The sequence below is a fragment of the Microplitis demolitor genome, chromosome 5 (genome assembly GCF_026212275.2).
Source record: "Microplitis demolitor isolate Queensland-Clemson2020A chromosome 5, iyMicDemo2.1a, whole genome shotgun sequence".
NCBI classification, from domain to species: Eukaryota; Metazoa; Arthropoda; class Insecta; order Hymenoptera; family Braconidae; genus Microplitis; species Microplitis demolitor.
This window is the reverse complement of record NC_068549.1, coordinates 21,499,581-21,511,302: the sequence shown is the minus strand read 5'-3', so window position 1 is coordinate 21,511,302 and position 11,722 is coordinate 21,499,581. Positions and strand designations below refer to the sequence as shown.

Below are 11,722 nucleotides of genomic sequence, written 5' to 3'. Positions count from 1 at the left end.
AACTACTTACAGTTACTAATTAGAAGTTGAATGAAATTTATTAAATTTCAGCCGCCAAAATTTTAAATTTTTAAATTAATTTGAAGACTTTGATACTGAAGTGAGTCTATTAAAAAATATTGATTGAAAAGAATTAAAAATGATGAAATTCGAATTCTTTTCAATAGCTTAAATTCTTTTATTTGTATATATATATATATATATATATATATATATATATATATATATATATATATATATATATATATATATATAGATGTACAGTTTGCATGGAGTGACCACTTATCAATTCTTTTCAATCAGTACTTTTAACCAGGGAGTCGACGTTCAATTGCACCTAGTTTTTTTTTTATAACTGATTTTTAAAAAAAAAAATTTGAAAATTTTGTGAGTATGAATGCAGCAGATAGATGACAATTTATATATTTAAAATGAAAAAAAAAAAATTAATTAAAATGATGAAATTTAAAAAAATGCGCGGACTGATTTTTGAATTATCTACGTACGTCTTTTTAAATTTTGACTTTACTGGAACATTATTAATTTATTCAAAAATTTCAAAAATTCCCGTTTGTCTGCTACATTCACACTCATGAAAATTTTTCATTGCCTGCTTCAGAATTATAAGATTTTACTGAAATTATTATCATTATTAAAATTTCGTTATCTTGACAAAAATAAATTTATAATCATAGATAATAAATAAGTAATTTCAACAATTTAATTGATAGAAAATTAATAAAATCAATTATCATAAAAAAATTAATTATCAATATTGATAAAGAAAAAATTTTTATTTTATTTTCAATGTTTCATTTTTTTTATTGTTCATTCAACAATAAAAAAATAATTAATCTGACTCATGAGTAAAATTCAAAAGTGCGGTGATTGGCCTTTAAATAAACGTATGATAAAAATATTCTCAGTCAAAAAAGCAACTCGCCGACCTATCGCGAGGCTCCACGTTCTGGAAAAAGATGTCTGTCTACAAAACAGGTTTGCCAGAAAGAAAAAAAAGCAAGAAACCTTCCCACGGGAAGAGAATAAACTTCGGGAGTCGTCCCCACTTTGATTATTTTTGATCTGCGCATGCGTTAGGAAAAGTGGGGGAAAATTTTGTACAGAGAAGATTCAGAGCGGGAGAAAAACCGAAAATACCCGAAGGAAACTCTCTTCCAGGTAAAATTTTTGACTTTAGGTACGACGTGATACAAATGAAGTATAAATACAAGATATTTGTGACAAACGCACGCGAAACCGCTATTTCACATTCAACATTTATATACTGCCATTCGTGACATTCGAATAATTAGTTAGGATTCACAATGAAGTCATTATTATTATTTATTGTTGGAGTTTCAGTATTAATGATAAATGTTAGTGCTGATAAAAAAGCAGGAAAAGGACCCAAAGTAACTCAGATAGTAAGTAAATATATAAATTTTATTATTTAAATAATTTATTGTTAATTTATTGGAAATGTTTATTTTGTAGGTATGGTTTGACATGAAAAAAGGCGATGAAGATCTCGGTAGAATAAAAATAGGTCTTTTTGGTAATACAGTTCCAAAAACAGTAACAAACTTTGTCGAATTAGCAAAAAAACCCCAAGGTCAAGGGTACAAAGGAAGTAAATTTCATCGGGTCATCGACAATTTCATGATTCAAGGAGGTGACTTTACTAAAGGAGATGGTACTGGAGGTAAACAACTTTTACTTTCACATAAATGGTATTTTTATTTGCCCTCATTATCCTACTGGCAGGTCATTCTCCTACGAAATTTACTAGTTTGTTAAGAGGGAAAGGCATCTGAGATACAAAAAGGAGCATTTTTTGTTATTTTTTTTCAGAGTAGCTTCTTTTTTAAAATTCTTAGAATTTGTGACATGATGAAGCATCATTCCAAGAATATTCTGATAAATTTTCATAAAAAAATATTGAAAAATAAGCCAGTGGTAGTGGGGAGAGACGAGTCACCTCAAAAGAAGTCTCCATGTCGTAGGCAGGATAACTCATGACTGCCTTATTTGAAATCATAAAACCAAGAAGATTTTTTTAGTACATAAGTTTGATGGATTTGAACGAAGGAATAAACAAAATATTCATTTTTTAATTTTTGGTAAAGGTGCAATCAAAAACCTCTGATTTTTGCCAAAAATTCTTCTTTTTGTTTAATTAAAAAATAAGTAGTTATTGAAAAAAAATCCTTCGTTCAAATCTAAGATAAACTTATGTACTAAAGAAATCTTTTTGGTTTTTTGATTTCGAATGAGGCAGTCTACGGCATGGATACATTTTTTTGAGATGACTCGTCTCTCCCCATTACCATTGGCTTATTTTTCAATATTTTTTTATGAAAATTTATCAGAATATTTTTGGAATGATGCTTAACAATGTCACAAATTTAAAAAATTTTAATACCGAAGGTACTTTAAAAGAAATATCTTCTTTTTTTGTATCTCAAACTAGCGTCCCCCCTCAAGCAGCTTACGAAAATACCATTGGTTTAAAAATTTGTATGTGATGGAATATTCAAATTTATTGATCATACTTTTGTTTACAGGAAAAAGTATTTACGGGGACCGTTTCGCAGATGAAAACTTCAAGTTAACTCACTACGGAGCCGGATGGTTGTCGATGGCCAACGCTGGTAAGGACACAAATGGCTCACAATTTTTCATTACCACAAAAAAAACACCTTGGCTCGATGGTAGACACGTCGTTTTCGGTAAAGTCATCGAAGGAATGGTAAGTTAATTTAAAAAACATATAAATTGATTAACTACTCGCTATTACTAATTGTTTATTAAATAATAAAATTTATAATTTATATAGAAAGTCGTGAGAAAAATTGAAAAGACAAAGACTGGCGCTAATGATAAACCCACAGTTGATATCATTATCGCTGACTGTGGCGTTGAAGAAGTTCCTGAACCATTTTCCGTAGAGAAAGATGATGCTCCAGACAATTAAATAAATTCATGTTATTTTCATACATTTTATATTATTACTATTTTGATTGTTTATCAATCAATCAACGAGAAATTTCAGATTTCAGTATCGCAACAATGATTTTTTTTTTGCAACATTTCATTTTTTTTTTGGTATTTCTTAATTATTATTCATAATTGCATTTCGTATCAATAAGTTGGGTTTCAGTAATTTTTTTTTACGAATAAATTAATTACAAAAAAAAATGTCTATATTTTTTATTAAACTACATATTTATGTATATATATTTAGGAACTCTGTCATGATGACAGCTAGAGTTAGAATTCCGTTTTTTTTGAGTTCCAGATGTCAGGCATAAAAAAATTCTCAACAAATTATCGAATTTTTTTTTGTTTGAAAAATATTCCAAAAATTATTAGACCTTTGCAAACCAGTATAATTTTTTTTACGCGGGAAAAAGAAGAAATTTTCTATAAATCTAAAGACCAACATCCGTACGTCTCATTTATATAAAAAAAATTTGATTTCAAGTCAAAATAAAATTTTTTCTGTTCTTTTCCGACATCCTAGTGGTCTCTGCTAAGACCTGTCACTTTTTCATGAGTGTGAATATAACAGACAAATTTAAAATTCAAAATAGAGCAAATATTTATAAAAAATACTCTTATTAATTTAAAAATTTTTTGAATGCCCATTTTTTCAAATTTACTTTTATTTATTGATAATTTCAAATTTGTCTGCACCATTCACACTCGTACCTCTTTCTCTCTCTCTCTCTCTCTCTTCCTCCATTTTTCCACTTCGTAATTTATCCACCAGATGGGCAAGCAAAAAAAAAATTCCCCAGAAGTCACTATCTAGAGAAATTCCTAGAAAACCTACACCTCAATTGATAAGATATTTATGTGTCATATATGTCATTTATTCATGGAAATAAATTCCACAAGTAGATAAGGTCATGTTGTCAAAATTACTTTAACATAAATATAAAAAAAAAATTAATAAATAAATAAATAAAACAATTATTTGGCTGTAAAAAATTAGTGTTATTATGACAAGTCCAACAGAAAGTACTCCAGTGTCAACAAAAGTTAAAAAACCTTCAGGTAAAAACCAATAAAATATAAATTTAATTTAACCTTGAATTTATTTCCTCAATCAATATCTAATAAAGCACTTTAAATTATTTATAAATAGATAGTGCCTTCAAACAGCAACGTCTTCCAGCCTGGCAACCGATTTTAACTGCTGGAACAGTTCTCCCAACATTTTTTGTAATAGGAATCGCATTTATTCCTGTTGGAATAGGACTACTGCACTTTTCAAATGACGTAAGGGAAAAAGTTGTTGATTACACGAATTGTGTGTCAATCCACTATAATAATAACACTAAATGCTCGGACATAATAGCGAATAATTCAAAAGCTCATTGTGTTTGTCACGTTAATTTTACTCTGGACACAGACTTCCCTAGCAAAGTCTACATGTACTATGGACTGACCAACTTCTATCAGAATCATCGGCGGTACGTAAAGTCGCGAGATGATTTCCAGCTGCTGGGGACCCTGAGTCCGATAGTGAACAGCGACTGTGAACCTTTTGCTTACGTAGAAGAGAATGGAGAGAAGAAACCCATTGCACCTTGTGGAGCAATCGCCAATTCTTTGTTCAGCGATGAGCTGGGGATCGTTTCGCTGGACACCAACATGAGTGTGCCGCTGATTAAAACTGGTATCGCTTGGCCTTCGGATAAAAATATCAAATTCAAAAACCCGCCTGGTAATCTAGAGCAGGCATTCGCTGGGTATGAAAAGCCACGTAACTGGACCAAGTATGTCTGGGAACTAGATCCTTATGATCCAACGAATAATGGCTTTCAAAATGAGGATCTGATTGTTTGGATGAGAACTGCGGCGTTACCTAATTTTAGAAAATTGTATCGCAGGATTAATCATACTGATTTACACTTCAAAAGTGGCTTACGTCAGGGAAATTATCAACTACGTGTTAATTACAGTCAGTATTTTATTTTAAATAATTAAAGCATTAATTTCATATTTTTAAAAAGTCGCGGGGATGGAACTATCTGAGAATTTTCTTAATAAATAAAAAAATAAATAAATATTCCAGGTTACTACGTATCATCATTCCACGGCAAGAAAAAAATGATTTTAAGTACGACGTCACTTCTCGGTGGTAAAAACCCATTTTTAGGTATCGCTTATATTGTCGTAGGCTGTGTATGTTTAGTACTGGGTATTGCATTATTAATAATACATATTAAATGTTCTAAAAGGTATGTAAAAATAATATAAATACAAGTACTTTAATTGCAAGTACTATTCTTAACATACTTCTTTTTTTAGCACAAATGAAATAATAAACGTCAATCAGCATACGCCGTATCAATGAAGCTGTATAATTAAATTAATAAAATAAACTACCATTGATTTATTATTTATTGTCAAAGACAACCACTTAAGCACTTTAAATTACAATTGTTAATTTACCAAGTGCACGGATTTTTTTATTTCATTTTATAGTCAACTGTTTATGTACAATTTAAATAACTAACTGCCACACGGCTTTTAGTGATCACTAATCAGTATATTTTTTATTATAAATTATGACTTACAAATTAATTAATTCAGTAACTAAGTAATAGTTCATTTAAATTAAATAATTAGTACAATTTTTTTTTTAGAAAATTTTATATAATTTCTTACTTTGAACATCGCATTGTATTTACACGTTGTACAGGCAACGATTTGCACGTAATTATAGATTAATTACTACAATTGCGTACATTATTTACCTATTTATTATTTTTAATAATAATTATAAAATATTATATTTATAAATTTAAATCAGTAAAATATTTTTAATTATAAAGCAAAAAAAAATTAATACTTGTGTATTATTTATTAGTGTACAGAAAATAAATAATAATTATTTTAAACGTTTGTAACTTTAATTAGACTTTTATTTTTATCTTAATCATTTACAATAAAAAAAATGACCCGTAAAAAAAAATTCAAGAATTCAAAAGCAATCGGCTGTTAAATTTTTTTAAAGAAAAAATTGTTAAAATTCGAATTTTTATTACATAAAAGTTTAAATTTTTCGTAAACAAAAATTTTAAGAAAAAAATACTCTAATAATTTTTTAAAGATTCAAAAAAAGTTTCGCGCTGTTTTGAATTTAAAAATTATACAGACCAATTTTTTTTGCAATTTTAAAGAAAAATTATTTATGGAGTAATTTTTACTCAAAAATTAAAATTTTTATTACATGAAATGTAAATTTTTCATTAACAAATTTTTGAGAAAAAAAACAGAATCTAATAATTCTTACAAGATTCAAAAAAAGTTTCGCGCTGTTTTAAATTTAAAAATTAAACAGACTAATGCTTATGTAATTTATTCTTAATCAATAATGGAGTAATCTTCACTTAAAAATTCAAATTTTTATTGGCACAAACTAAATTTTGAAAAAAAAAGAATCCATTAATTTTTATAGAATCAAAAAAAGTTTGGCGCTTAGTAATTTAAAAATTATCCAGACATATGCTTTCATAATTTTTTGTTACGGGTTTAAAAGAAAAAACAAAAGGAATAGAATAATTAAATTTACACACGAAAAAAAATTAACTGAAAGTAATTATCAAAATAATCCTTTATATTTTGTTATCTATCCTTAATAATCATAATTATAATTATATCTATAAATATTCTAATACGACAAACATACTTTCACATGACTTCCATACTACTCTGTGTGTTTTCAGTGAAACTCAGAGCCGTTGGAGCTTCTTCCTGAGTACTGTCTTCCATATCTTGAGACGGATCCATCGAATCATTGGCTGGATTCTCAGCCGTGTCTGCAGGCCCAACACCATCATCCCAGTTTATTTTAAATCTCGTAACTCGCGGCTTGTCCCCCAGTATATTGCGCTGTACTTTATCAAATTGTGGCTGCGCTGGTGGATTTTCCCTGAGTTCCGGGTCCGTGTACTCGTTATTTATAAAATAACCAACACGTACAAATTCGTGGCCTCTATACGAGCAGGTAAGGAGGACGACAGTGACTCCCAATGCGTCATTGACTGGAATTCTGCTCACATCTGGTGGATCAGCCTGACAAAAAAATTTATTTTTACCACAAAAATTTATTATGCCTCCACAGAAAATTTCCCACTACTTCCTAACCTCTTGAATAATTTATTTAAACAAACTTACTTGAAAAACAAACATGTGTCTGCCTTCAGGAATGGGTCCAACGTAAATAGTATCAAGAACTTGATCAAACTCTTCAGACTCAGCGCTGCCAACGTAAATCATCTTCCATTCTAGATCTAAAAAAAAAGTATAATTAATTAATTAAATCATAAAATATCTAGACGACTTATTTTAATTTAACAAAAATATATTTTACCTTCTTGTAATTCTTCTATGCACTCAAAAGTAACTTCAAATTGAAACGGATTGAGAAATGGTGACGGATTATCAAGCACAGCAACGTTTGCCAATTGTACTTTAGCCATTTCACGATCTCCGAACAATCACCAATAATGTAAATCACTAAAAATCAGTAGATCTAGACCCGCAATTAATTATTTATCACAAAAAAAATATATTTCTATCACAATAAAGTGTTTTTTTAAATAAAAATCACAAACCCAAGCTGCTGGTCAAAATAATATCAATTAGCAGGCAGGATTATCAGTACAAAGCGATCGCAAAAAAATTGGTTATGAACACGCTGGTGTAAACGGATCTTTTGAGCTGTTGACGACGAGGTTTGGCGGGTCAACGGCTTATCTGCCTCCACGATGGCGGCAAAATATTATTCCATAAAATCATCCAGCTCAAGATGATCACCATCATATTAAATAATTACCACCAGTACCAACACTTCGCACCACCTGTCACCCAGTTTCAAAATCAAATTTCACTCTCATTTCTGAAAAAAAATTAAATAATTAAATATCTCCATTAAAATAATCAATAAATTTAAATTATTTACCACTCAAATAATGACAGCTGTCACTTTTTTAAAATCTACAAGCTGTCAATATTTTTTTTTGACGTTTCTCGATAAAAAAAACCTAGATGTCAGTTACCAACTGCGCGTAAAAATTTATAAGTTGATGACGCGAGACCTAGATGTCATTCTCTGGATGTAAAAAATCCCAAGCGAGCTGGATGTCCTTCTTAATTTTATTATTTGTTGACATAAAAAAAAACGGCTGTTTCCCGCCAGGCGTGATCTCGGGTCACGTTTACCGCCAACGTCTGGCTTTAGTTATAATTTATTTAACTAAAATAGTTATTTTTTTCGTTTAATTATTTAAATTAATATTTATTGTGAGCGCACAGTATAGTGAGTAACTATCAGGGTGATGAAAACAAAAGCCGGCTTAAATATTGTCTTATTTATTTACCCAGATATTTTTATACTGACGCAGGTAATCACATGTAAATATTTATTATAAATATATAATATATTAAATATATAATTATGAGTAAGATTAGGGTATTGGTAATATAATTAGAATGTTTGCTTACAGATTAAAATATTAAAATGTTGAGTGTTGCTACAAATACCCCAACAGTTCACCATCATTACAAGTCAATAAGTCCAACAGCACCAGCAAATCAAAATTCACGATCACCACGTCGTCTATGTAAGTTTTATATCCACGAATATCAAATTTTTTAATTTTTTTTATCAACTAATAAATTTCAAAATTCAAAAAATTTAAAATACGCGCGTGTAAAAATATGTGATCCTGAATTTCATAGACAATTAACAATTTTTTGATTTTTTTTCAATAAATAAATTACCAAAAAAAATGCACATGTAGAAAGTAAAAAAAACTATAAGTGCAATTTTTTAAATATTTGAAAAAAAAATTCAAAAAATTATTAGACTCCGGATAACTTCAGTGTCATGGAAAATTTAAAAAACAAGATTTTTTTTTGTAATTTATAAATGAAAAAAAAACCAAAAATTAATAGACGTCGACTAACTTCAGTATCATTTAATTTATACGCTCGTTAATTAATAAATTTGGATGGTTATTTATAATTATTTTTAATTGTAACAGTGAAAAAAGTATCAAAGTCATGGAAGAATTGCCACAAGTATAACGTGTTTTCAAGAAGTAAAGTCAAATCTGTTGGTAATATAATTAAAAAAAATAGCGCACAGTTCATTGAAAGTTGCGGTAAAAGTTCAGCAAGTGAAAACACGAGTGCATCGTTGGGAATTAAAAGAGAGCCGGTAGCTGAAGTTGGTAAGAATTCATTGCCGGATGATGAAGAGTTTATGATAATCGATGATGAACTTACGGATAAATTTGTAGCGTCAAATAGTAACAAATATTGCAAAGTATTTATTGAAACATCTGCTGAAGTTGAGTCGAAAGTAGCTAAGGTTGATAATATCGATTGTAAAAAACGAAGACGTCCTGGTTTAGGCGGAAGATTAGCCAGTGCTGCTAAATCATTGAAAGATAACAATAGTTCAGCTATGGCTATAAAAGAATCTCCTGAAGAAAGTTCAACTGTCAGTCATCAAAAAGCTGCTGCAGCAGTCGTTGGTGTTATCGATCCTTATCAGAATCAGAGCCAGAACAATTCGAATCAGTGTCAAAATAATAATCAGAATCAAAATGAGAATTTTAATCAACATGATGAGCTTGAAAGTCATCAGTACCAAGAGGAATTGAATAATAAAGATGAACTTGCGTATGACAACTTGGTGCAAGGCTGGACAGATACATTTAGGACAGATACATTTAGCGAGTACCAAGCACCCGAGGCAGCTTATTATATGACAGGGTTTCCGAATCCCCCTGGTGAAAATCGTTGCTGGCTCAACGCGACTCTGCACGCACTGTTCGTGCTACCGTTTATTGAAAACATCGACCGGAATTTGGTTGTCCGGTTGTCGAAGTTGACCAAGACATTGGTAGCCGTCCAGTGGTTCTGGCGCGAAGGATCCAAGAACACGGAGAAGATTCATCAGACGGTTAAAAAATTCAAAGAAGAACTGGCAATACTTGATGAGTCATATCCATCTAAAAACCAACAAGACGTATCAGAATTTTTGATGATTTTACTTAATTATGTTAAGACCGAATACGAACAGCTGTCTGCTCAATCAAACGAAGAGATGGAAAACGTACCAGAGAATCACCAAAAGATATCGTCTAAAGACATTTCGCGTCCGGCATCATCACCATCATCACCATCATCACCATCAAAGCGACCGCCTCTGGCTACTTTGTCTCCACTGAAACCGATCAACGGCAATGCTGTCGCTAATGCAATAGTCGGAGCACGTGACGATTCAATCAAAGATAAAGATGACAAGACTCCTGATAATGATGATGAGACATCAAACAATCCTATCGATGAATGCTTTCTGTTGCCCATGATAGAGCATTCCATTTGTCAAAATTGTAAAAAACATCGGAAGCGCAACATCGACAACCTGATGCTCTACATTGACTTGCCAAGCAATCAAAATAATGAAGAAGTGACTGTCATTTCAGCAGACTCATCAGCATCACCAGCAATTGATTTGTCATCAGCGATTTTAAAAAGCATGGAACCAGAAGAACGTTCTGTCACTTGCCCAAAGTGCCAGTCTGAAAAACATTACGTCTCAACGTCATTTCGTAGATGTCCAAATGTTCTGATTGTTCAATTGAATCGCTACGGAATGTCCAGTGGAGGTTATGCTGAAAAAATAAATTCCGCTGTTGATATACCAGCGGATTTAACTATTGAAATAAATGATTGTAATGCAACTGATGATAATTCATCAGCAACTACAACTGTACATAAATTTAAACCGATTTGTATTATTGCGCATGTTGGAAGTGCTATGGACTGCGGACACTATACCAGTTATGCTAAACATGACCATCAGTGGTTTCATTACAATGACATGGATGTTACGCCGATGACTGAAACAGAAGCTCTCACTGCCGCCCAGACCACAGCTTACCTGGTTTTTTTTGTCAATGTTGAACCATCATTGACGGCTTCATCTGATTTAAATAACGACAACTTGCCTGGTAAATTAGATGAAAATCCGTCGCTGTAGACACTTGGGTCACTACACTTTTTTTTGTACCTTTTATAATTCTAGATTCAAAATAATAATAATAATAATTGATAGGTTTTTATTAAAGTTGAAGTTAATCGTTGGAGCACAAAGTTTTTAAAAAGCTTGATAAAAAAAAAGAAAAAATATTTTATTAGTATAAGAAACATTTGAAAATATAACAATATAATAATATTTTTATATACATAAATAGTAATCATATATCAGTGTGCAAATTATATTATTATTATTTTAAATAAATAATATTTCATGTTTATGGAGAAAAAAATTTAATTGTTTAATTTACATAAAAATCTTGAGTTTATTTCAATTCAAATTTTCCCTCCTTTATTTTAAAGTCGCCCGGGAAATTTGAAAATTGAAAATAATTTAATCAGAGAATTTATTTAAAATTTTAATTAAAATAATTTAAATTTAGTAATTGATATTAAATATCACTGGAAGATGTAATAAAAAATAAATATAAATTTAAACTATCAAAATTTTTTTATTTAAAATAAAAAAATTTTACTGTCATTTAATTTTTCTTGTGTTTATTCAAAAATTTTTATTTTAATCACATAAATAAATTTTTTGTAATTGATGAAAAATAAAATCGTAGACTATTTTAAAGTCCAGCGGGAAATTTGA

At 30.0% G+C, this 11,722-nt stretch overlaps 4 protein-coding genes across 5 annotated transcripts; 3 read left to right on the top strand and 1 right to left on the bottom strand.

The window, feature by feature from the left end:
- Positions 1 to 1,228: 1,228 nt before the first annotated feature.
- Positions 1,229 to 2,994, top strand: LOC103579364 (peptidyl-prolyl cis-trans isomerase 5). The gene is made up of 4 exons (XM_008560728.2): positions 1,229 to 1,424; positions 1,495 to 1,702; positions 2,565 to 2,749; positions 2,837 to 2,994. The coding sequence occupies exons 1-4, from the start codon at positions 1,326 to 1,328 to the stop codon at positions 2,972 to 2,974; spliced, it is 630 nt and encodes a 209-aa protein (XP_008558950.1). The 5' UTR covers positions 1,229 to 1,325; the 3' UTR covers positions 2,975 to 2,994.
- An 837-nt stretch (positions 2,995 to 3,831) lies between these two features.
- LOC103579365 (cell cycle control protein 50A) lies at positions 3,832 to 5,894 on the top strand. The gene is made up of 4 exons (XM_008560730.3): positions 3,832 to 4,059; positions 4,151 to 4,969; positions 5,084 to 5,249; positions 5,320 to 5,894. The coding sequence occupies exons 1-4, from the start codon at positions 4,005 to 4,007 to the stop codon at positions 5,363 to 5,365; spliced, it is 1,086 nt and encodes a 361-aa protein (XP_008558952.1). The 5' UTR covers positions 3,832 to 4,004; the 3' UTR covers positions 5,366 to 5,894.
- A 716-nt stretch (positions 5,895 to 6,610) lies between these two features.
- LOC103579366 (histone chaperone asf1) lies at positions 6,611 to 7,796 on the bottom strand. The gene is made up of 4 exons (XM_008560732.3): positions 7,632 to 7,796; positions 7,388 to 7,549; positions 7,192 to 7,307; positions 6,611 to 7,089 (listed from the first exon to the last, which is right to left on the bottom strand). The coding sequence occupies exons 2-4, from the start codon at positions 7,494 to 7,496 to the stop codon at positions 6,706 to 6,708; spliced, it is 609 nt and encodes a 202-aa protein (XP_008558954.1). The 5' UTR covers positions 7,497 to 7,549; positions 7,632 to 7,796; the 3' UTR covers positions 6,611 to 6,705.
- Positions 7,797 to 8,189: 393 nt separating this feature from the next.
- On the top strand, positions 8,190 to 11,357 carry LOC103579367 (uncharacterized). 2 transcript variants are annotated; one of them, XM_014444632.2, is made up of 3 exons: positions 8,190 to 8,430; positions 8,523 to 8,639; positions 9,063 to 11,357. In XM_014444632.2, the coding sequence occupies exons 2-3, from the start codon at positions 8,537 to 8,539 to the stop codon at positions 11,069 to 11,071; spliced, it is 2,112 nt and encodes a 703-aa protein (XP_014300118.1). In that variant the 5' UTR covers positions 8,190 to 8,430; positions 8,523 to 8,536; the 3' UTR covers positions 11,072 to 11,357. The 2 variants fall into 2 exon arrangements, with proteins under 2 accessions (XP_014300118.1, XP_014300117.1); XM_014444631.2 differs by having other exon boundaries at positions 8,190 to 8,420; positions 9,063 to 11,355.
- Positions 11,358 to 11,722: the final 365 nt, after the last annotated feature.

Bases quoted from the DNA above. Each gene is read 5' to 3' on its own strand.
- LOC103579366 (XM_008560732.3), bottom strand. From the start codon at position 7,496: ATGGCTAAAGTACAATTGGCAAACGTTGCTGTGCTTGATAATCCGTCA. The intron at 7,308-7,387 runs GTAAAATATATT...CTTTTTTTTTAG, and splicing joins CATAGAAGAATTACAAGAAG to ATCTAGAATGGAAGATGATT. The intron at 7,090-7,191 runs GTAAGTTTGTTT...TTTTTTTGTCAG, and splicing joins GACACATGTTTGTTTTTCAA to GCTGATCCACCAGATGTGAG.
- LOC103579365 (XM_008560730.3), top strand. From the start codon at position 4,005: ATGACAAGTCCAACAGAAAGTACTCCAGTGTCAACAAAAGTTAAAAAA. The intron at 4,970-5,083 runs GTCAGTATTTTA...TAAATATTCCAG, and splicing joins TCAACTACGTGTTAATTACA to GTTACTACGTATCATCATTC. The intron at 5,250-5,319 runs GTATGTAAAAAT...TTCTTTTTTTAG, and splicing joins CATATTAAATGTTCTAAAAG to CACAAATGAAATAATAAACG.
- LOC103579367 (XM_014444632.2), top strand. From the start codon at position 8,537: ATGTTGAGTGTTGCTACAAATACCCCAACAGTTCACCATCATTACAAG. The intron at 8,640-9,062 runs GTAAGTTTTATA...TAATTGTAACAG, and splicing joins ACGATCACCACGTCGTCTAT to TGAAAAAAGTATCAAAGTCA.
- LOC103579364 (XM_008560728.2), top strand. From the start codon at position 1,326: ATGAAGTCATTATTATTATTTATTGTTGGAGTTTCAGTATTAATGATA. The intron at 1,425-1,494 runs GTAAGTAAATAT...TTTATTTTGTAG, and splicing joins GACCCAAAGTAACTCAGATA to GTATGGTTTGACATGAAAAA. The intron at 1,703-2,564 runs GTAAACAACTTT...TTTTGTTTACAG, and splicing joins TAAAGGAGATGGTACTGGAG to GAAAAAGTATTTACGGGGAC.